Source organism: Lissotriton helveticus, chromosome 6 (genome assembly GCF_964261635.1).
Source record: "Lissotriton helveticus chromosome 6, aLisHel1.1, whole genome shotgun sequence".
Taxonomy (NCBI): domain Eukaryota; kingdom Metazoa; phylum Chordata; class Amphibia; order Caudata; family Salamandridae; genus Lissotriton; species Lissotriton helveticus.
In genome coordinates, this window is record NC_136067.1 from 574,715,629 (window position 1) to 574,740,777 (window position 25,149).

The 25,149-nt window shown below is 42.8% G+C and overlaps 1 protein-coding gene across 2 annotated transcripts in view; it reads left to right on the forward strand.

Annotated features, from left to right (window-relative positions):
* ADGRB3 (adhesion G protein-coupled receptor B3) overlaps positions 1-25,149 on the forward strand; it is a 1,104,008-nt gene that overhangs the window by 904,842 nt on the left and 174,017 nt on the right. For both annotated transcript variants that reach the window (XM_078648009.1, XM_078648010.1), the window contains exons 18-20: positions 16,112-16,262; positions 16,885-16,954; positions 19,073-19,139. In XM_078648009.1, the coding sequence (XP_078504135.1) occupies positions 16,112-16,262; positions 16,885-16,954; positions 19,073-19,139 (288 nt within the window). The remainder of the gene's footprint in view (positions 1-16,111; positions 16,263-16,884; positions 16,955-19,072; positions 19,140-25,149) is intronic.

Genomic DNA, 25,149 nt, shown 5'->3' on the forward strand with positions numbered 1-25,149 from the left:
AGCGGCGAAATGCGTGAATATCCCTGAGAATACAGCGATATTCACGCATTAGCGACGAAATGCTCTTAGCCATGTTATCCAACTCCCATTGGATAACATGGCTAAGAACTGGTCTGGGCAGGTGTTAGTATTTGGAGATATTCGCGCCTAGCGCAAATATTTCGTTCGCTACGCCTGCCTTGCTAATAGGCAATAGCGACGTTAGCGACTGCTTTCAGTCGGTAACTGGTTGGGTACGCCCACTTTGCATGTCATTAGCGATAAACATCGCTGACATGCAAAGCGGGCCCCAAACCGCTCGCTATCGCCTAAAAGCTGTCGCTAACATCAGTTAGCGAAAGCTTGCTAATAGGGCGATAGAATTATCGCCGCTTGGCGGACGAAAACGGCCGCTAAAGCGGCGATAATTGATTATCGCCCTCCTTGGTAATATGCCCCTGAATTTCTTTACCTGGGGTTTAACTTCCCTGAATTATGAACAATATTTTATCCTCATCGCTTTATTGCTTGATAGAATTTGATAAAATGCAATTTTGTCCCAGTTGTCTCAGTGAGAGAGCATTTTATGCTATCCTACCAAGAAATGAACACATCTATTAATATTTAATGTATAGCACCTTCATCCGAATATTTTCTTTTAGTCTCCTATGAATTCAAAATGCAAAGAAATGCAACTATGCCCGTGAATGGATAACCTGAAGCCAGAAACAGCATTCGCTTGTTTGCAAAAAGCAGAAACCTGTGATGTACAAAGGTTTGAATAACCAAGACTTCTCCTGCATACACAAAGGTGATTTAATAAAGATGTGTAAAGGAAACAGTGGAATGCACTGTTGTCATTTTCAATATCATCTGTTTTAATGGATTTCTGGAACACTCTTTAAGAAATGTAGCCTAGTGATAGCTTAGTACTTGGCTGTTCAATATACAATATGGCTACCAAAAGTAGAAGAAAAACTCCCGAAATTATCCTTAAATGTATTTATCGAAATTTCGAAAACAAACATAAATGGAAAATGCTCAGATTGACATTAATGTGAACTGTGAATGCGTTTCCTTTTTTCTGCTGCCTCTGTATGGCATTGTAGTTGATATGCCATTAATAGCAGTTGCCTCAGTGGCAGCACGTCGTGCAGATGGCGAGGTGCTTGGCATGTAACTGCTCTGAGGGGGTTAGATAACAGCCACTGGACTGGGAAAAAATGCAGCTTTAGTTAAGTGATTAAAATTGAGGTTTATGTTTAATGATATGAAAATGTAATGGCATCTGTGCCACTTGTCCATCCAAAGAAAAGAACTTCGGAAAGGTACAGACTATTTTCTACATTTTTAATCAGAAAGCGAGTATGCAAGTTTTTTAAATTAAATGAAAAAGACAAAAAAATATTTATTAACAACAAGTACTGTTGAAACCACGAGCACTTCCTATTTGTTTACAATTTTACTGAGTGCTACTGCTAATGCTATCCAAGTCTAGAAGAGTAGCCTTGGCCACTGTAATGCAATTTGCTGAAGATGCCAGAACCGAGGCAAACATTGTCGATCCTTAAAATGTGCAACCTTAGAGTTTCAATAGAGCGCCCTCTGCCAGGTCATTGTAATTCCCTTTGAAGACTTATTGCTCCCCTAGTGACATTCTACATAGTCAAGCATCCACAGTGCAGGGAACATGCATCTACCTGGAACATGTCATTTTCAGTATACCAGTTTCTATGAAACTGGCCTAGCCCCAGAGCATATCTTCTCAGGATTTTACTTTGTGTCCCAGAAAATGTATCTATGGCCAAGCTTCTGATTCCTACTCCCAGGGAGCAGTCGTGGCCCGTGGAGGGAGTTCCGTGGGGTGGAAAGGCGGGGCAGGGGAGGGGCAGGGTGGGGGGTAGTAAACACCAGAATGTGGATGATTGGAGGTAAGTAAACAAGTAAATAAATAAAACGAATTTCGTTGCATGCCCTGCATTGTATTTTGTGATGCAGGGCGCGTAACGAAATTTGTTTTATTTATTTTGCCCACAAGGGAGAATGTGCCCCTCAAGTCGAGAGCAACCACACAAGGACGGTAGGCTCAGTCCCAGTTCCAGAAGAGATCTAAAATCATGGGGCCAGAGTCCCTGTACTTGTGTTAAAGGGGATACTTCATAAGAAACCTTACAAATGCACAGCACTCCCTTTCAAACCCAGCCCTGGTCCCAGACGTACAGTAGGGGGTAAACAAGCCCTTTATGTGGAGGGCAAGACTTATACAGATGTAATGCACCCCACCTACTTCTCTCCCAGCCCTGGAAAACTATAAACATGCAGATGGATGCAGATGCCTCTCTTGTCACACCCAGCTATTGCTGTATTGTAGTTGTCTGGAAAGTATGCACAAACTGTTGCTGCCAAATAGGCGGAGATGTGGATTGGAGTCAGGCTGTAAAGCATATAGAGTTATAAGCACAGAGAAATGCTTACTTTCTAAAAGTGGCATTTCTAAAATAGTAATAAAAAGTCCACCTACACCAGCAAGCATGACTTATCACTACCATTCTAAACATACCAGACATGGCAGCACTACTTCTTTCAGATCAGTAAAGTAATTACCACTTAAACATATATAAGGGGATTCCCAAAGCTAGCCTATGAGAGGTGTAGGCCTCACAGTAGTGAGAAAAAATAGGGTGCTTGTCACTTCCGGAACATGCCACACAATAAAGGCTCATGTCCTACCTTTTACCTACACAACACCCTGCTCATAGGGCTACCTAGGGCCTGCCTAGGGCTGATCTATATGTAGTAAAAAGGGGAGTTTAAGGGTTGACAAGTAGTTTTAAATTCCAAGTCAATGTGACAGTAAACTGCGCATGCAGGCTTTGCAGTGGCAGTCCTGAGACAGGTTTGATGAACTACTTTTGGGGGTGGCGCAAGTAGTGCTGCAGGATTACTACTAGCATTGAATTTACAGGGCCTCGGTATATGGGATACCACTGTAAAGGGACTTACATGTAAATTAAATATGCCAAACAGTTGTAAACCAATCATATCATGTTTAAAGGAGAGACTTTAGCATGCACTTTAGCACTGATTAGCAGTGGTAAATTGCCCAGAGTCCTAAAGCCAAAATAACGAAGGTCAGAAAAATAGGAGGAAGAAGGCAAAAGGTATAGGGATAACCCTGCAGAAAGGACCAGTCCCAACAGCTACAAATTGAGACACCATAATGAGAGGAGCATAAACCAAATGTTATTTTCTGTCACATGCAACCCTCTAAATCATCATCAAACACATAGATATTGATTAATAGTGAGCGCAGAGTGAATGACTTCAAAAAGCAATATGTTTATATCATCACTTGTTCATCACAATTTTACGGTAAGACAGTTTCATGGTATCCGTATACTGATACCATTGTTGTGTGGCCCTATATTTATCATTTCAATATTTCGATGCAGAGGCTTGTGTTTTATCGTATGGTTTCGGGCATTGTTTTTATAATTCTATAAGTGGTTGACCTATTGCTAGTAATATGACCAATGCCCAAAGCTAGGGTTAATATTATTTAGGATGGTCATTAATTGGGGAGTCACTGCTCTCAAATGATTTAATCTATTAGAAAAGGGTAGTAACCTTAGCACAGGTGTGAATGAAACAGCTGTGTGTCACTCCAATATTGCCCCTGTCTCCTTGGAGCTCACTTATGCTCCATATTCTAAGACATAAATTCCCTTCCAGATGTATCATTTCCACGTTGTCGCACATGTCGAAAGAAAGCCTGCATCTATAACTTTCAAAAAGTGTACTCCCTCTTACTTTCTGTACACATTCGCTTCTATCCATTCATACACACCAATTGAAAAGCAATAAATATGACAGCTAATACTGATTGTATGAGCATATTCCAGTCCCAGGGCACAGGCAAAAAGACATTGGAGTGACCCTTAAAGCAGCAGAATCACAAACCACCCAGATATCCTTGAAAATTATGTGGATGATTCACATACAGATGACAGGTACAGTTTTACAGAATCGCCTAGCAGCAACTCGGTGACCAAATCATTATAGCCACATCTGAAGCTCCTGGATTCCTTATTATCTGCCCAGGATGCGTCATTATAGATTTGCGGGTGCTTTGTTGAGGTGCACTTCGTAAAACGGAATACCACTTTCAGAAACTGTGGGCAAGTACATGAGGGTAGCGCAATCTTCTAGCACTGCATCCAATGAATACTTTCTAAGAAAGAGTGAAACGTTATGATAAAATATAACCACAGCTTCAGATAACCGCATTAGGGAAAATCTCATAGTTGCTGAAGTTCACCTATCATTTACAGATTCAATTTGCACTTGAGTTCAACATTCACTGCTGACACCTGGTCTGACCTGCAGCTCACAAGTATGTATCCCAATCTGACTAGCTTTGGCTTTCCTACTGCTGAGCTTGACAAATTGTGTACCATTAAATTGTGTAATGAAGCAAGTTATTATTCCTGGGTCTTTCTGTTGCTGACATCTACTGAATAGGATAATAGGGACTTTACTAGGGATAAACGACAGTAACATAAATGTATTAGTAGCATTACATTGTAAATATGAATGGAGGTGTGCATGCTGTTTATAAAACATAAGATTAGCTACCATGCAATAAAGTATGATACAGAAGACACATTTGCAGTATATGTGGGTGAGGGGTTACAGGACACGTGTGGTTGAGAGAGATGGTGTTGAAGAAATACCCGCAATACCCACAGGGTTGAGGGGAATCGGATGAGGGTCCTGGGGGGAGGAAATGGGCAGAGATGAGAGAGATGAGGCTAGCTTAAATGTGAGGCACTTCAGAGTGAATATCAGTGGGAGACCATGAAGTGAGGAGATGTTGCTAAGAGATGAGACTTCAACTACTGCATGAAATGAACGGAGATGTTATGTGACAGATCTGGAGTAGAAAGATGCTTCATACTCCTGGTATGTAGCAGGATCCGACATAGGGTCTTATATATTCCATCGGCCCCTTTTGCATTTGGAAGATGATAGTGCAGCATCGTCTTGATCATAGTTGTAAGGTAAGGAGGGGCGGTTGTTATTAAAAGACTTGTAGATTATACAGCAAGTCTTCAATGTGATGTATGTGAACAAAGAGAGCCATTGAAGTTCTCTGAGTGTGATAGCAATTCTGTCATATTTGTGATTTGAGTTGTTTCAAGTAGAACAATCTTCCATGGTGTCAGGCCGGTACCTGGGATTACAGCCAGCGAGGTACTGCCCATGTCGACATGGGATACTACCTGCTTGTGTATTGATGTTCTGAAGTTAGCTTCTGCAAAAGGACTTACCCGGACGGGACAACTTCAGCAAGTATAAGCTTTTCTGTATTTTGTTTGCAATGTGGGAGTTGCAGTTAATGTTGCCGCCAATGTAGGAGGCCATGGACCATGCACAACTGTTTACTAATGGAGAATAATTGTCCAGGTTAATCTTTAAGAGCTACTTCTGTACTAATTGGTGTATTCTGTCTTTGGAAATAAGGGAAAATTCAGTGATGTTGAGAATTAGTTTGAATTGTGTTATCCAAGTAATTCATCTCAAGGCCGGTTAACATTGCAAGACACAGCTATGTATCATGTTAATCGTAAACTGATAGATTTGCCAGATACCAAAACTCAGAAAGACTATATGTAGAGGTTGAAGATTACTAAGGAAATTATGAAGATTTGTGATTTTACAGGAGATAGGATGGTTTTCAACACGAAGGAGCCCACATGGAATAGATGTATTCTGTTCTACATGTAAGAAATGTACCATTGCATGACAATTCCATAGACGTCCATTGTGGGATGAGAGAATGTTTGGGGTGCTTTGTGATAGTTTGTGTTGAATAGCTCAGAGAGATCAAGATAGACAAGGAAATTTGCCAGCATTGCTGTATATCATATGAGTGTAATTAAACAACTTGTGGTGGCTGTTCCTGTCCTGCATTGTAGCCTGAATCCAACTGGAAGTTGAGCAGGGGAGTGTTGTATCTGATCATCTCCTGGAACTCAAATACATCTTTCTCTATAATTTCACATTGAATTGTAGGTGTAGTATATTCATCTTTTCAGCATGGTCATCCCAGATTTTTCGTCTTTTCATGAAACCTATTGTTGCTGGTATTTTGACTCTCCACTGTCACACTGCTATTAAATGCCACAGAGCACGTAGTCTGTCCCCAAAACTGCACTGTCAAATTGGTTTCTCCCATCTAGTATATTTACCTTTCATTTAGGGCATTGTAAATTGGTGTAGAAATTGCCCCAGTCGCATGAAAGATAAACATTATCTGTGGCAACAGTCTGTATTTACACCATCCACATGCACGTCGAACATTTATGTCCTGATGGGACAAATTGTGCTCTAGTTTGCCTGCAGATTCCGAGAAATGCAGTGGCACATGCCAGTGAAAGTGCCTCTACCGTTTAGAAAAGCCTAATTTTATACTTGCTAGGTTATTTCTAAAGTATGCCTTGTAAGCCTACAGGGCAAGGTGATCAATAAAAAAGAAATATTGTATACTACATATCGAAATAATATGGACTCCCAGTGAATAATTACCCAAAAGCTGTTTTTTCTTTGTAGATAAAGCTGCATTTTCCAGGAAGTGGCAGAGACAAAAATACAATAAATTGTCTGCATCAATGAATGATCAAAAGCTAGAGTGATTATTTAAATCTATATTTCACTGAGTTTCAAAAATCTAAATAAGGGCAGAAAATAGTTTGCTAGTACATGTAGGGGAAATTTTACTGTAAGACAGAGTACTTTGTACTGCCCGGGAGAAAACTGTATTAGAACCTTGGCTGGCCTGGTGCGGGCAATCCTCTGAGAAAAGAATGGTTTGTCTTCTGGCAGTAGGAAGGCATGAGTGTTGTCAGCTGACTTAACATAAGGCGAGTTCCTCCTTAGACTCCTGATACCAAAACTACCACTTTCCTTGATTCTCAGAGATGTCCTTGAAGTTATCGCTCCATCCTAACAGGAGGAAGCACCAGTTCCAACACTTACCTAGGGAAAGTTTGCTGTGAACTAAGAGAGGAAATCCTGAACAAAGGTGGAGATTCTGTGAGAAAATATGATTACTATAGGAGAAATATTTAGATACCAATAAATGGCTTTACGAGTTGGCATTTCAATCTCTAAGTCGGGATAGTCATGGAATATTCTTAAGCAATTAGACAGAACAGTGCCCTCCTTTTACTATTACTTATACTATTTGTAACCAGTTCACAAATATACTATTCCTTTAGTACTACTTAACAGACACATAAATACCTTCGTGAATTCCCCATGTTTCTCTCCATTGATATGTTCCCTGTTCTGTTTATTTTCGCCTACTTGGGCATTTACTAAGTGAGGAAGCATTACGTTTTTTTCACCAGCTTGAAATCTTCTAGTGCATTAATTCAGATGCAGATGCATTAATTCAAAACACAAGGTAAAATGGACCTACAGAAAGTATTTTTCAAACAACTGTTATTTTTCTATTATCGCACAAAGCTCAGAGGTATCTCCGGTTTTCACCAAAGCTATATGTGCTTGGGCTTAGAAAAAATCTGAAAAGCACCCGAACTCTCAGTAAAAAACCCATAACATAGCTGTTAGGCCTTGCATCTTTGGCGTGGTTTCCCCTGACTTTTGCCTCTACCTCCTGTATTTTTGACGCTGTGTTGGATTTCGTTTTTGCTGGTGTAGATGCTTTGGGCACTTTGTCACTGCTGATCAGTGTCAAAGTGCAAGTGCTCCCTAGGTAAATTGTTATTGTGATTGGGTATCCCTGATTGGCATATTTGTTTTACCAGTAGGTCCCTAGTAAAGTGCACTGAGTGTGCCAGGGCTGGTGATTCAAATGCTACTAGTGGGCCTGCAGCACTGATTGTGCCACCCACAGGAGTAGCCCTAAAATGGTATCTCAGGCCTGCCACCGCATTGCCTGTGTGCAATTGCTAACTGCCATGATAATCTGACCAGTGTCCACACTGGCCAGACCTAACCCTTCCCTTTCTGTACACATTAGACACCCCTATGGAAGGCGCTAGGTACCCCCCCCTGGGCAGGGTGCAGTGTATGTGAAAGGTAGAACATGTACTGATGGAGGTGACATGCTCTGGTAGGGAATTGCGGCCATTTTTGTTTTTCACTATTGAAAGTCTATCTTGCCCATAGGCTATAATGGGGAATGCTGTGTATATCTTCCCATAGGAGCAAGATAGAAAATTGAAGTCTGGTATCCCTGAACTCAGAATTTAATAACCCATCTTTTAGGAAGGATGGTTTTCAAATCCTGTTTGAGAACAGCACTTTTAGAAAGTGGCTGTTCTCTTGTCTCACCTTTATGTGTGCCTTTGCCTGTTTGTGAATTGACTGTCTGGTTTGTGAGTGACAGAGGCTGGGGTGGCTCCAGGAGGCTGGCTGGGTCAGCCCAGGGCTGAATAGCTCCATCTGCATCTTGAGTGGTGGGAGGGGATAGCACCTGGGCATGAATAGGGCTGGGCCTGCCTTCCACAATGCTGGCTCCACCTCCTGCTGGGCGGCTGACGACCCTGCCTCTCTCTCTCAAAGGAAAGAAGGAGTCAGGTAAACAAAGTGCTCCAGGACTGACCAGGACTGGTTTGGACAAGGCAAGGGCCTCTGTGCCTTCAGAGAACAAATATTGGTATAAAAGGGGATACCCAGACTTCAGAACTTTAGATCATCCTGGAATCAAGAAGGAACCTCTGTCAAGGAGAAAGCTAGATGACTGAAGAAGAAGGACTGACCTGCTGTTAGGCTGACCTGCAGTTGCTTTGCTGCCAAGGCGAGGGGATGGACTTTGCTGTTGTTGTGTCCCCTTGCTTGAAGAGATCTCCAAGGGCCTGAGGAGAGCTGGCCTCCTGTTAAGAAGTCCTAGGAACAAAAGGACTTCACCTCCAGCTTCCCCCATGAACTCTGTTGTGTGAGTTCTGACCTACCTAGAGTGCTTGATCCATTTGTGGGGCCTCAGGAGGTTGTTGCCTGCTGTTTGGGGATCTGGAAAAAAAGAATAGAAGAAGATCTACAATGTGCACACATCGCTTGCTTGAGGAGCGCATGGTCGACAGTGTGAGAGAATTCCCATCGTCGCCTGTTGCCTCTGCAAGAACTGACGCATTTTTCGCTTGCAGAGCACATCGCCCCGGTGCGGGAAGATTCCTGTCACTGAGAGTATCGTCACAGAGCGTGTCGTCGCTGTGGGAAATCGTCGCACCGCTTGCTTGCAGACAGCATCATCGTCGCAGAGTCCAGCGAAGCGCATCGAGGGCCCGCAGCAGAAGTGGATCAACGCTGCCCCGCACATCGCCGCTGCACCGAAGATCGTTGCCGCCCCGAAGATCGTCGTATCATGCCGGTGCAGACGTATCCTACCGGAGAACCTGCATGGCCGACCGGATTCATCGCAACATGCCTGCTGCGTGCAGCGTGGTTGTCGCATCGCAACTCCAGGGTCTCAGAAGTGATGCATCGCTTGCTTTTCGCTGCTGCAGTTGCCGCATGGAACTTTTGTCGCATCTACAGTTACTTTGGGCTAAAAGTGACGCAACTGTGGTTTATTTTAACGCAAACCCTTGAACTCTTTGAATATCATATTTTTGAACTGTGTATGATGGATTTTTGTCATTTTTGGTCTTGTGCAGTTTAGATAAAGTTACTTTGTTTTTCTAAACTGATGTGTTGTCCATTTGTGGTGTTTTCACTGTGTTACTGTGAGTGTTGGTACACATACTTTACACATTGCCGTTGATAAGCCTGTCTGCTCATGCCAAGCTACCAGGGGGTGAGCAGGGGATATCCAAAGAGTGTATCCCCCTTACTAGAAGCAAGGGTCCCTATTTGGACAGTGGTACCTACCTCTGCCAACTAGAGACCCCGTGATCTAACAATAGCTATTTAGTGTATGGCCTCTTTCAAGTTTCCATTGCTTGAATATTCTTCTCAGTTCAGAGGTCACTAGGAGATCTAGAGCACTTCATTCATGGTGTGATACTTGTGGTTGACCACATCAAGTCTAATTGCTTTACATTTTGTTAGAGTAGAATTAACAGTCACCAATTAACCTGTGCTTTTTACCCCAAAATGGCTTTTTTACTAATCAGTAAAGAAAAGTTGGCAATTAACTTTGCAGTGATGAATAACAACATACTTTTTAGTGTCAGGTTTTCAGTATCAGATTCAGCAACTGATTTTTCTCCAAAAGCAGAATTTAATGACTTCCCTACAGTAGTCCAAAGTATTGTTTTGCCGTTTAGGGCTGTGGCAAGACATGTTTGGTGAGAGTGTCCTGCCTTCACTGCATACACTTTCATTTTTCAAAGCCTCACAGTGCCTTTTGTTTTCAAGCTTAATAACTGTTCATCATTTCAGGATGTAGAAGACTCATGTTATGATTTTTTTTTTTTAAATAAATGAGCTTCAGACCCCGAAGGCTCTCATCGGTTAAATGATAATTGTCACATAAAATGCATACATATGAGTACTATATGGTTGAAGGAGTGAATAAAAAAGAAACTGTTTATTGTAGTGAGGTTATATAGATATTTCACTAAACAATGCACAGAAACTATGGGGCCGATTACGAGGATGGCCGGTCGGACTTCTGTCTGCTGGTGCAGCAGTCAGGAGACCGCCCAACAAGCATGTAGTGGTCCAACAGCCGTAGTTTTATATTACCGCTGCACTGGCAGTCAGTAAGTGCTCCGTATCACTGCGACTTGTGCTGCAGCCAAGGAAAAGGGCTGCAGCACAAACCACCACGTTACGGAGCACCTCCTGCATGTCCATAAACCATGTGCCATGCACCATGTTTTGCAGGGGACACGGTGCATGGAGGTGAGTGGGGTACTACAGCAGCCCACGATGAACGGGGGCCCTGTTTGGGAGCCCCATATCCCTTTCCAAATGCCTTTACATGGCGGTCTTCCCATCATGAATAGGTTGCCCAAAAGGGCTATAAAAATACTGACAGCGGTGCCGGCCTCAGCACCCCCGCCATTCAGGGACATGACTCCAACCGCCGCCCCGTCTGGATCTCAGATCCTAACGAAGACGGTGATCTTCTCTCCGACTGCTGTGGGTCTGACCACTGGAATTGTAATCTGGAGGTCAGACCGAAGGGCTGTCAGCAGTCAGACCACCACCGACGGCCTTTCAGTATGCGGTCCAACCGACTTCCTAATCAGACCCTAAACTGTGAAAAAATGGTACAGCTGAACTACAAATGTATCTGCTGATTTTTGTGATTATGAATCACAAACCCAGGTGCCTTGGATTGGAGCTTGCCCTTGTAGCTCAGCATTACCAAGAAATAGAAGCAATGTAGGGCATGCTGTTGTCATCTGATTGTTTCAAAGTGCAAAAGGAAACAAGGTAATCCCTGTAATTGCCTTATAAGAACTTTATGAAAAAAGTTCAAGATACAGGCAATTATGAGAAACTTAATTATTTTATTTGTACTATGTGTTCAAAATGGTTTAAAACTAGTGCCTGGAGCTCTCATAAAACAATAATTACAGAAGATAAACATCAAAAACATATGTATTTTGCTTTCTAGGATATCACTGTAATGGAATATTATAACAAATGTTCTCATCAAGAATTTAACTACAAATGTTGCAGTAATATGATCAATAATGTCATGGAAGATGACATGAGTGATGTAATATGTTGGGTAAGAAGCAGTGCATGGCGAGGGTGCGAGTTATTGTTGCTTGGGATAACTATAACTTTAACTACTAAATTTAGATGGTTTTGTGTTTGTAAAATCTGAATCAACTATAACGTCCCTGTAGCCTTTGTATTTTTGAGTGATGTTCTAGTTTTTTTAATGCAAAGCAATATTTACTTACCATACATCGTTCAAACCGCACCCATGCATGGCCTTAAGCCATGTGAGGCGAGGGGTTGGCTGCAGGGCCTGGCCTGGGGCCAGACCCTGCGGCTAACCTATGCATGCACTGAAGATGGCTGTGTTAGTCAGTGTGTGAGTGCCTGTGTTGGTCTGTGAGTTGATGTATGAGTGGTTTTCTGGGTCTATAAGTGGATGCATCAGTGACAGGTGTGTGAGTGACTGTATGGGTTTGTGAGTGGGTGTCTGAGCGGGTGTATGGATGTGTGTGGGTGTGTGAGTGGTTGTGTGGGGGTGTGAGAGTGTGTGCGAGTGGGTCTGTCTGTGGGTCTGTTTATTTTCTTAATTGGGATCTGGATCTGTCAGGGATGCTGATTTGCTGTGAATTCACATGGAGCCAAGCTGAGCTCCACGGTGAATCCACAGATACATTGTGCGCAAAAAAAAATATTTTTCCACAATTTCTTCCCAACAAGGGGTCCCTCACAGACCCCTCCATCAATCCCATGTGGTCAGAATACTTCTATTATGACCCCTTATATCCTATTTGTACTTTATTCCCCACCAGGAACCGTACCATGATTGGTAAAATGGCAGCCGCTACCTTTCTATCTTTCTACCTTTAGGTTGTGGACAGCCAATCACAGCATTTCTGTTGGCACATGGATCCTGGTCTTTAGATAGGCATACATGTTTATTCTTTAATATCTACACAACTACTGAACAGATTTACACAAATTTACAAAAAGCACTCTTTCTGGAGCATGATCTAACTTTCTGCAAAATTTGGTATAATTCTGTTCAGCGGTTCGGGCTGTAATCATGTCTAAAATCCCAATAGGAAATTCCATTGGGCCTTTTTTGTCAGCCCCACTTGATGGATCACTCTGTAACTTTCCAAACAGCAGATGAAGTTAGTGGAAAACTAGTTTCAAAATGTTGTGACCATTTGTCAAATGGTGCCAAAGTTATTAACAAAATAAAAAACGGTTTTCCCATGGAAACTAGGTCCTAACTATAACTACCTTCTGACGGCCGCCAGCAGGTAAGAGCTACATCTCTTTCTCTATATGTGTGTGTGTGTGTGTGTGTATATATATATATATAGATACATATCCTCCATCCAATGCGTATAGATGACAAGCAACCAGATCACCAGCGGTGCTCTTTGGACGCCCGTGCCCGGGCGTATATGAATTCAAGCAACTTCCATAGCACATTTTCAATTAAAGAATGGCACTCCGAGTAGTGTTGTAGTGTTTAATCAGCATGGAAGAAAAAGCTTATACAGCATCAGACTTGTTTTGGAGAAATTTAGCAGTTATAGTTACCTTAGCTAACTATAACTTATGCCCCCGCAATGCACTGCTTACGACCTCACATATTATATAGCTCATGACATGGTCAGTGCCATCACTGATTTTGGCCCCATGGACACCATCCCCTGGGGCCCAGCTATGGGGCCACCCAGTGTGCAATGGAACCGCTGAGGGAGCCTCAGGGCCCCCCTGCTCCCAGCCGGCTCCCCAGCTCCTGCAGGAGCCAGCATTGCTCTGACAGACAGGGGGCTGCTAAAAGGCAGCTCCCTGTCTGTAGGAGCAATTGTTCATCAGTTTCCCTATACTCATATGAAAACTCAGCTGTCGGCAAGCTGGAGCTGTTTGACAGGTCCAACTTGCAAAAAGCAGAGTTATGTTTGCTTTTGCTTGGTGGAAGTTGTTGTCTCCCACCATGCAAAAGCAAACAGCTACCTCCTGATGGTGGGCACCTTGGGAGGTAGCAGGATCCATCCCAGGGGGAGGTGGCATTCTCCAGGTCCATAAATGGTTCCATAATGGGAGCCGCACGGCTCCCCTCCATGGTACAATTTATCTCCTGGGAGGAGGTGATCCCTGGAGCTAGGGGCAGCGACAGACCCCCTACATTAATTTATTTCAGTCCCAGGGAGGTGGCAGTCCCAGGGGCTGCAGAGGGCCGTGCAGGCCCCCACATTGATTTAAGTTGCGCCTGCATATATATTTTTACAGTGTCTCTGGGAGGTGGTGGTCCCCGGGGCTGCAGGGGGCCCCACATTAATTTATTATGATTTGCCCCTGGGATGTGGAGCTCCTCGGGAGCAGGCAGGCCCTGCAGGCCCACTTGCATATATTTTTTTATAGTGTCCCAGAGTAGTGGTGGTCCCTGGGGCTGTGGGGGCGGGGGCTCAGCGGGCCTGCCTGCACACATATTTTAAAGTGTCACGGGGAGATGGTGGTTTCCGGGGCTGAGATAAATCATAGGAGGGGAGCTACACGCACCTGCCTCCTCTATATACGTGCTCAAGCTTGCAGGACCTGGCCCACCTGGTGGCCTATTAGTAAAGGAGTGCAGGAGCCTACACTTCTTGTTTTTTGGGTGAAAGCTGCATACCCTACATATCTCATGCCATAAACTTTTTTAAGAAGTGTTTTTTTTGTCCTGGAGGACCCTCTTCAAAGGCCTAGGGAGTCAGGGTATTCCTACCCTGCTCCATCACTTTGTTTTTACTTTTTTGCGGGACTCATCTGAAGCAAAAGCATTTGAATCCATCGCTGCATTCTCATTGGACAAATGCATATAGACACAGAAGAAGGGCTACATCGTCAGAGTTGTATATATCTGCATATGATGGCCATATAAGCTTGTTAATATTCAGTCAAGGCCACATCCCAAGATGACTATCAACACTTCCTGGTTGAAGTGTTGGCAATCAATCAAATTTCAGCACGGGGAGGGTCAAATCCTCGGAGGATCTGCGTACCAATATATATAAAGATTTGAATTTTCCTTAATATTTTCAAAACTACGGAACAAATTTACACCAGATTAGAAAAGTAAACTTCTCTGGACCAATGTCTACCTTTCTGCCAAATTTGGTGTTATTCTGTTCAGCAGTTCGTGCTGTAATCGTGTCTAAAGCTCCTATGTGAATTAATATTGGAAAAGTGCGTTTTGGTGCCCTCCCTTTCTCGCTGCCCCCTGTTGATGGATCGTCCTGAAACTTTCCATACCAAGAAGAATTACAGGGGCAGTTTTTATGGCAAAATGTTTTGAAGATTCATAAACCTGCGCCAAAGATATAGGCTAGTCAAAAAAATACTATTGGTGATTGCCAGTAGGTAATATGCATACATATATATATTATTTTCCTGCTGTATGGAAATAAAGCAAAAAGATTCAACAAAGTTACGCTTTCGGTGAAACGTTTTATGTTATTCAGCTTAGTGGCACACTGGGGGTGGTAGTTATTTAAGCTGTGCCAGTGGTATGGGCTGTTGTGTGTTTTTTTTGTTGTTAAATGAATATTTAGCTGGGAGTAGTTGTCTTTCAAGGACTAATTAGCATTTGACATGTAAATGGTATCAGTGTTTTAAACATTTGAGTTCAGAGTGCAAAGTGAGAAACAATGCTTTATGGCCAATCAAAAGATCAGCATCTCCTTGTGGTAGAGGCTGCCTGCCTCAAAATGTCTAGTCACATGACCATAGCACTTTCAGCCAAGCGTATGACTACTGTATCTCTTGGTTGTATTTGAGCTACTCCTTTTTATTTCGGGAAAATAATCGTCATGGGGGTAATATTGTATGAGAAGAATATTAGTATGTGCATTCTGACACTTTGTCAGCCGCACGACGGATAAGGGCAAATGTGCAAAAGACGCAATTAGTTTTTCAAAATAATTTTAACCCCATAAAATATCAAAATACAACCTTTTCATAAAAGAAGGGCTGAGGCGTTAAACGAATAGGACCATCGGAATGTTGTTGTACATAATCAGTGCGATTGAAATGCAGTACAGGAGTAGGTACACCTAGAGTCTCTTACTGGAGGAACAGAACTAACCTGAAGGTCTCTCTTACACCAAAGTGAACACTCTTAGCCCCACACTCCGAGTCTGGTGCCCTATCACATTATGCAGAGAGCTGTGGAGCTGCACTGATTTCATTTTGGACCCCCCACCCCCCACTCCTCCCTGTTGGTAACTTTGTGCAAGAGAGAAATAAATGTAGAAAGGGCAGAATTGAACAGGTGCCAAATCCAACATGAGGCACGTGGTTCTAAATAAATGGACTCCCCCGAGTTGTGAAATAATACGTTTGGAATTAAATATAAGTGAATATATCATTGGTAAAAGCCAAATGTTACGAATAAAGAAGCAGTATGGGCATGACAACAGCTCACTTGAATCTAATGCCAATGCGCTTTTCTTGTGTCTTTTCACAGAACATCTGCACCATGACCACGGCGTTTTTACACTTCTTTTTTCTGGCTTCATTCTGCTGGGTACTGACAGAAGCCTGGCAGTCATACATGGCTGTCACTGGAAAAATCCGAACGCGGCTCATAAGGAAACGCTTCTTGTGCCTTGGATGGGGTGAGTCAATACATCGAGTAATTTAAATCTCTGAGTGGGCTCTCTAATGGGCAGGGGACATTTAAATGCCAGAGATTTTTGTTTGACTAGTTCTGCAAGGCAGAAAGAACGCGCCACTGCAAGTACCTTAGTGCAACAGAGCACTTCGGATGTAAACCAAAGAGGATGTTGACGAATTATTTAATTGATTTTGACGAATACTATACCTTAGTGCATTTCCGTTCTACGTAATAGCCATTTCTTATTAGAATGTATAGGAATATGTTTTCAAAATGGTTTTTAAAGTGGATGTTCGTTGTAAAACAGTGAGCTTAAAAGTGTATGCCTCCTTGAACATAAAATGTCGTCGCTGTATTAGAATTCATTTCAGGCAAGGGGAGATATACTAGTTGCCTAGCAACAAAAAAGCAATGCTTGCTGCTCTGAAAGCCCAGCTGTTGCAACAGTTCTTCAAAAGAAAAGCCTTGCAGTAGCGCTGTTCTTTGTGTAATGATTCATTCAGTATAAAATTGGAATTCTTTTCGATTCGTGTAGTTTAGTTTGACATTTCATTTTCAGACAGGAACATTAAGATAGTGTCTAGGCCTTGATAACAACAGCGGCATTTGTTCTCTCTTTGCAGGATTACCAGCATTAGTTGTTGCCATATCAATGGGTTTTACCAAGGCCAAAGGATATGGAACCCCAAACTAGTAAGTCACTGCACCTTGCTGGAGTGGTGATCACTGGCATTTCCTTCGTGGTGTGGTCTAGCGTTGGTATAACAAACACCCTTACTCTTCCATTGTTGATTCTTTACTTCAAATTGTTTGGACTGATGTCAATTCCAGCCTCACTTCAATTGTCAGTCCCACAAATCATCACTGACTGAGTGGTGTGTGTATGTTTGAGGAGGTGTGAGGCAAATATCAGGCATCGCAAAAAGCAAATGGTTCTTCTCCACTGATCCCAAATGAGTGTTTGTTTGATCTACCCAATGACATGCACAAAAAAAATCCGTATGAACCATAGATCTTTCGGCTAAGTTTAAAAAAAAGGCAAGTGCATCAGATAAATATTAGGTTAATGTGCTTGCTACCGGTTTAGAAAGTTACATGAGATGGAATATTCTTCCTCTGCCTCAATATGTATCCAGAATCGGAAAATGTAAATTTTAGGTAGTGGTTCACGTTCTAAATGTCATTAATCTATGGGAAATATTTGCAAAGTTTTCGAAGATCAGTTGTCCTTTAGAAAAAAAATTCTTTTAAATGTATTAGGAGTCGTATTAGTGCTAATACATGGAGCCGCATAGGTACTGCAAAGATCTTAATGGATTGAAAAAAATAATGTTACAAAGATAGTAATTTTCTCCATAATGGCACCGCTATCATTTTGCATTATTAGGGCATAACTTTGTAGAATGTATTAGTCACCCAAATAGAGTGCTCATAAATTATACTACCTCTACAACATACCTGGGGCCAGCCAAAGAAGTCTGGCAAGAGCTTAAAAGAGTGGTCTTCTAAATCATCAGCTTCTAGTTGACTTGTGAAAATGATTCTTCCAGTAGACTTCAGCTGATTAGATGTTATAGGATGTAAGACAATTTGATATATTCTGATGTATTCTGCAGTGTATTCAAGCTCCCTCTGAAAGTTAGAGTACCCAGAATCTGGAACTATTTTACTTTATAAGCATGAAGATACTGTGGCCCACACTGTGGCCCAGCTGCACTCAGGGATGCCGCATTGCTAAGCACATTTTACCCTCGCTAACTTGTGGACACAGAATGCAAGCCTGCAGATGATGATCTGCAGACAATAGAGGGGCCGGCCAGTGAGCGCAGATTCTGCTCTCCTATACTTGTATGGGCACTCTATGCATAATAGAGGAGCAGAAATTCAAATGAGCTATGTGTGCATAGTGTTTTGGGTCCAACCCTTAGCTATTGCTGTGAATGTAAATGAGTGCTCCACCATTCATGAGTTTTATGAGTGACGGAGTACAATTTCTGCCATGGAGATAGAAAACATGTTTAGTTGCATTTCAACTTAACCTGTGGAACCCTGACATAAGATCCAGACATTTATCGGGCAACAGAACGTGTGCCAAGCACATATTCCAGCACATCTTTCCGTAAATGGAGCGCATACCCAGAATCTTCACGTGCAGCACCCTTTCATGAACATCTTGAGGCAAACTTTGGATGAGAACATGCTTCATAAATGCAACTGAGTTTGTGCTCATGCATCTCTGTTTGTACATGTACATACTATATTTGTGAATTTGTTCATGTACATAATGGACCTTCTTCCTGGGCTTCACAAGCAAGGGTTGGGGGAAAATGTGTGTACTTTGCCAAATTTGTCAATGTTGCCATCCGACTCTCCCATTAATGTATTCTTTCTACTTTGTCTACATTTAGTCACCTTTCATCTTCGATAATTTAGTTTCGTGATCTGCTAAGCAGCGATACCATTTCTAGACCTAATACATAGATGGAAGTAAATTGTGATATTTAAAAGTTCTTTAAACCATACTTTAGAGATATTGGCAAAAATGTAGAAAATATGTTTGACGATGTTGTAGCTTTTATTGGATGCTTGCATCTCAGGAGTGGAATTGGAAAAGCAAAGTCTTTGATTAAGTGGAAACCCTCCTACTCCAGCTAGATGTAATGGTCACTAGGACTGAGGATGTTCAGTGTTAAGAGTAGTGTGCCCTCATCAACCAGAAACATGTCGACAAGTAGATGTAACTAGTATTGCATGTCCACATCATGTGACAGTGCTTTATTACAAAACATTTCTTTTTAATTTGCTTTTCAGCTGCTGGCTGTCTCTGGAAGGAGGGCTTCTTTATGCGTTTGTTGGCCCTGCTGCTGCTGTTGTTTTGGTAAACACAAGAATAATTACCTGAAAATTTTATTATGTTAATGTAATGCTTATCGAAGATGTTTCTAATTTTAGGAGAATAATTTATAGTGCTTGCTCCTTCATGGTGAAATAGGTCTTCTGAAGCAAACATCAAAGCAACCCTGTGAGGCTGAGGTAGCACTTGCTTGGGACCCACTTACTGCACAAAGAAAAGCTGTGCTTTGTAGAACATTGGTGCTGCAGACTTTTTGTCTTTTTCGTGGATGTATTGCAGGCCCATAGTCAACTGCAATGGACAAAGCTCATAACCAACTATTCCTGCATGATGAAGAACCAATGGAGTGTTTTATTTATTGTTTTTTTCTGCTAGTCCTATTTCTCTATATTGCAAAGTCACCCTGTCTTCCCTGTGCACCCCCCATTTTTTTCTGACTGGTACTGGTGGTAACTGACTCTGACTGTCCCTGGGCTCTTTCTGACCAGGGCCAGTCCTATATTGAAAATACAGTTAAAACACACACATACATGATGTTACATTATATATTAGGATACACTTCTAAACGGTATGACCTACCCTGTAAGTTCCTAGTAGATAATGTGGCCGGGGGGAGTAAAACTACCTATAAGTCCCTAGTATATAAATAAGGCATGGGAGTTTAGAGGCTAGCAGGCTTTTCTGTACTTGCATTTGTGCACTGCTGAGAGCCTGGGGTCATTTTAGAAGCAGCCCCGTGATGCAGCACTGCTTTTAAATGTGCCCGAACTCGACTTTGGTTGTAGGACACTTAAGAAGTGATAAACTACAATATTTTGTGCATTTTCAGGACCTGTAAAGTCTCTTCTAGGTGTCCGAGGGGTGGGGGATCAGGTAACTATAGGCAAGGCACTAATAAAAGATTTTGTATATGCCCTGGTGAGGGAGAAATTGCCCTTTGCAGTTGTCCCATTGTAGATCACTAGCTCCATAGGACAGCATGAAAAACATTTATGAATGCATAACTGTTGGACATGGCCCTTTTTGCAGGGTTATCCCAAAACTTTTTGCTTCTTCCTCCCTTGTTTTTCATGACCTGTGGTTGTTGGCAATAGGACTCTGGGCACTTTACCACTGCTGATCAGTGTTAAAGTGCATATGCTCTCTGTGCAAATTGTTATTGTAATTGGTTGTCCATGATTGGCATACTTGTATCACCAAAAAGTCCCTAGTAAAGTGCACTGAGTGTGCCAGGTCTGGTGATACAAATGCTACTAGTGGACCTGCAGCACTGATTGTGCCACCCACATGAGTAGCCCTAAAATGGTGTCCCAGGCCTGCCATGGCAGTGCCTTTGTGCAGTTTGTGAACTGCCATGTTGACTTGGTAAGTGCACCCACTTGCCAGTCCCTAAACATTCCCTTTTCTTCATATCAGACACACCCAGGGTAGGCCCAAGGGTAGGGTGCATTGTAAGTATAAGGTAGGACATGCCCTGGTGTGTGTGGCTTGTCCTAATAGTGAATGACAGCCATTTTCGTTTTTTCACTATTGTAAGGCTATCTTGTCCATAGGCTATCATGGGGAATGCTGGCTACAGTGGTTATCTGCATATTTTCCCATAGGACAAGATAGGACATAAAAGTCTGGTATCCCTGAACTGAGAATTTAAAAACATCTTTTTGGAAAGGTGGTTATTAAATCCTGTGTTTGAGAACAGCACTTTTTAGAAAGTGGCTGCTCTCTTGTCTGACCTTTCTGTGTGCTTTGGCTGTTTGTGAATTGACTGTCTGGTTTGTGAGTGACAGGGCTGGAGGATTCCAGGAGACAGAATGAGTCCGCCCAGTGGTGAATAGAGAGAACTGCATCTAGATGCGAGGGAGGAGTTGCATCTGGGACCTGAATTGGACAGTGCCTGCCCCCCACAGTGCTGGGTCCGCCCCCTGTGGTGCGTCTGATGTCTCTGCCCTGCACTGTGAAAGGAGAGAAGGAATCATGTCAACAAAGTGTTCCAGGGCTTGCTTTCCCTCCACAATGCTGGCTCCACCTCCTGCTGGGTGGCTGACGACTCTGCCACTCTCTCTGAAAGGAAAGGAGAGGCCAGGAAAACAAAGTGCTCAAGGAACACCCAGAACTGATTCAGATCGGGCTCAGAGCCCTCCTGCACAAAGGGAACAAAGGCTTTTAGGAGTATAAGTACAGGAACCCAGACTACAGAAAATTAGATCATCCTGGGATCAAGAAGTGACCTCTGCCAAGGAGATAGCTGGAAGATTGAAGAAGGAAGACTGTCCTGCTGTTGCTTTGCTGGACTGACCTGCAGATGCTTTGCTGCAAAGGAGAGGGGAAGGACTTTGTTGTTGCTTTGTCCCCTTGCTTAAAGAGATCTCCAAGGGTCTGTTGTGAGCTGGCCTCCTGTTAAGAAGTCCCAGGAACAAAAGGACTTCACCCCCAGCTTTTCCTGAACTCTGCTGAGAGAGTTCTGTCCTTCCTGAGTGCTGAATCTGACTGAGTGGCATCTGGAAGTTGTGGCCTGCTGTTTGGAAAGCTGGAGAACAAGAAACTAAGATTATCTGCAAATTTTCACGCATCGCTCGCTTGCGGAGCGCATCCCCGTCAGTGCGAGAAGATTCCCGCCATCGTGAAGATCGAGATCGTTGCAGCGCCTGTTGCCACTGCAAGAACTGACGCTTCCTTCGCTTGCGGTATGCATCGCTCCAGTGCGGGAAAAGTACCATTGCTGCGAGTATCGTCGCAGAGCCTGTCGTCGCTGGGTGAGATCGCCGCACTGCTTGCATGCGGACCGCATCACGTCGCTGCGAACATCGTCGCATAACCCTCGCATCGAGGGGCCGCGAGAGGAGAAGATCGACTCTTCGCCACGCATCACCAACTTACCTTAGATCATCGCCGTCCCAAAGATCGTTGCATCGTGCCTTTGCCAGATGCTCCCTACGGAACCTGCGCTTCGGAATCCATGCAAGGTATTGCCTCCCTCCCCATACAGACCGGATTCATCGCAACACGCCCGCTGCCTCCACCGGTGCTGTCACATCGCCTCCCCAGGGTCTCAGGAGTAACGCATCGCTTGTTTTCCATCGCACAAGCTTCTGTTTTGGAACTTTGTCGCATTTAAAGGTACTGTTGGCTAAATGTGACGCAACTGTGAACTATTTTAACGCAACTGTGGATTATCTTGACGCAACCACTAAGAACTCTTTAAAAACCATATCTTGATCTGTGTATGTTGTATTTTTGTTGTTTTGGTCTTGTTTAGTTTAGATTAAATACTTCTATTTTTCTAAACTGTTGTGGAGTCCATTTGTGGTGTTTTCACTGTGTTACTGTGAGTGTTGGTACAAATACTTAGCACTTTGCCTTTGATAAGCCTGTCTGCTCGTGCCAAGCTACCAAGGGGGTGAGCAGGGGTTATCTAAAGTGTATCCTTCTTACCCATTGCAGTTTCCCCATTGTAGATCACTAGCTCTATAGGACAGCATGGAAAACGTTTATGAATGCATAACTATTTCAAGGAATTAAAGAAAATATAATTCAAGGACTTCGGAGATTGGTATTGATAAATCCAACAATTGTTGAATCTATCCTAAAATATGGAGAAAAGAAGTTATAAGACGTTCTTGTCAGTAAGCCAAAATTCAGCCTTCCTGTTGTCTCGCCTGATTGGTCAGAGTTAACAGGATTAGCCAGGATGCTTAGATGAAGTGATAAATGTCTCACGCAGACAGAGGCTATCTGTTAAAGAGAGCTCTGCTACACAGGAATTTCAAAGCAGGGGAGAGAGTCATAAAGCATGAGCTTCCAATGAGGAATTGGATAGGCAGAGGATGCCAGGTCTATCTACCTCCCAGACCCTTTACCGAGCCAGATGGCAGGTTTAAGACAGGGATTTGCAGATGATAGGGGGAGAAGAGCTATGGAAATAACCCATACTGAAGGTTGGTTTTACTAGGTCTTGCTCCTCTGCTGAGATTTCAGTCATTCTGAATTTTGGAGGAATAGTGCTGTCTGGGATAAGATTATGTCACACTTTGGTGGAAGTGGTCATGCTCTTGGGGGTTGCCCTGCACTTCATTGGACAGGGGTGCTCTCATGCTTGACCCCAAAGAACACTGAATAAATATGTGAGAGGAGCAGAGCCTCTCAGATCTGCTGCTTGAAACTAAGAGAAGAAGGCTTGCCGAACTGGAAACTTGATTTGCACTATCAGTCCCTGCATCTCTGACTGACTGTACCTGCTGTATGAGCTGGAACTACTGCCCTTTGGATGTACCTTGCTTCAAGAAGAATAAAGAGGCGATTTCTGGCAAGCTACAGGTTAGCATAGCTCACCTGGACTATCACCATCAAGATTTTTGTTTTTGTATGTTTGACTTCCTAATAAAAAAGATTTGAAATAAAAAAAAAAAAAAAAAAAAAAAAAGAATCCCCTGCCTGGAGTGCTTTAAGTGGATTTGTAAGTGCATTGTGGAAATTGTGGTTCCAACCTCTCAAGAGCCAGCTTGGAGATTTCAGAACCTTGGATTGTGGTTTCAACTGTTTGGACCCTCACAGAGAACTTCAGAAAGAAGTTCCATAAGTTTGGAGCAACTTTGTAAAAAATCTCCATAAGGGGACTGACACAACCGCTAAAGCCAAGCCAGTCCCCTTCAACCCCAAGCTGGCCTGACCTGCTGGTTTGCCCCACTGAAAAGCTCCGGGGGTCGAACTTCCTTAGTTTGACAGGGAGCTCCCCAAAAAGTAAACCGGTGAACCCTCACCAAATCCAGACTGGTGAAGAGAATCAAGGCACCCGAGCAGAAACGGCTCCAGAAAGTTTCTAAATCCGCAGGTAAAATCTCGACCGAGGCCTACTGAGAGGGGTATCCGAGAAGGGCTTCATCGTGGTCAGCCTGAAAGTATGACTTTGTCCCGGTCAAGTAAGACCAGATGTCCTAAAGCGGTGCTATAGATTTCTAAGTGCTATATAGGTGCTAAATATATTTAAAAAATCATATCTCTGGTTTCCTACATGGGATTATTGTTGTTTTGGTATCATTGTAAAGATAAAAATATGTCCTATTTGTATAAATTGGTTTTGTATTTGTATTGTGTGTTGTATTTTAATTATTGACTGAATTGGTGTTTTGAAATGCTTTACATACTTTGCTCCTAAGTTAAGTGTGCCTGATCGCAGCCAACCCACCCATGGTTGAGCATGGAAATAATTTGCTTAGACCTATACTGAGCCCTAGACTGTGTTAGTGGCCTTACTGCCAGTGGTAGATACACATTTACCACTACTAATAACCCACTTTCCAACACTCGTCTGCTGTGGGGGGTTCAGGAATTTTTTCTCTTGTGGATGTTCCATAATTCTACTGAATACTACAATTATTACCAGCATACTGCAAAGTTCTATGGAAGACAATTTTCACAAGAAAATCGTGGCTTTTATGAAAGAAAGCTTGTCTACATCCATACATTTCCAGAGTAGGTAGAAAATGGCACATTCATTAAAAAAAAGTCAAAAAACCTCTCTCACAGGGAATATTGCCAGCTTGTAGAGGATAACTACACAAAGGACTAAATGCAGAAACAGCAGATCATTGAGCAAACTTCAAGTAGTATAACCATATTGTTCTACAGAAGATTTTGCTCCCTAAGAAAATATTTCCACAGCCCTAGTTCATTATCTGTATGTATGTAACAATAGGGCACACTGCTTTTTGGTAGCAGATGTTCCTGTGCAATACAATATTGAAAAGGGTAACGTAGATTGTAAATCATTGCAAACAGATCCTGTCTTAGCATGAGGAGCTCCCTGACTGATCAAGATAAGTACATGCAGAGTCAAAGTTACTTCAGAGAGAAGCAATACATTCATGCATAAGAAAATGGACATATTTTCTTAACATCCTGAAGAAATCTGCAAAGTGCTAGCTCTTGAGGAAAACTAAAAAGTGATGGGTGAAATACTTGAATTAATCCCAATCACTAGTAATTTATCTGTGTGGCATTGCAATACTTCATGTATTTCCTCATTGTGCCACTAAAG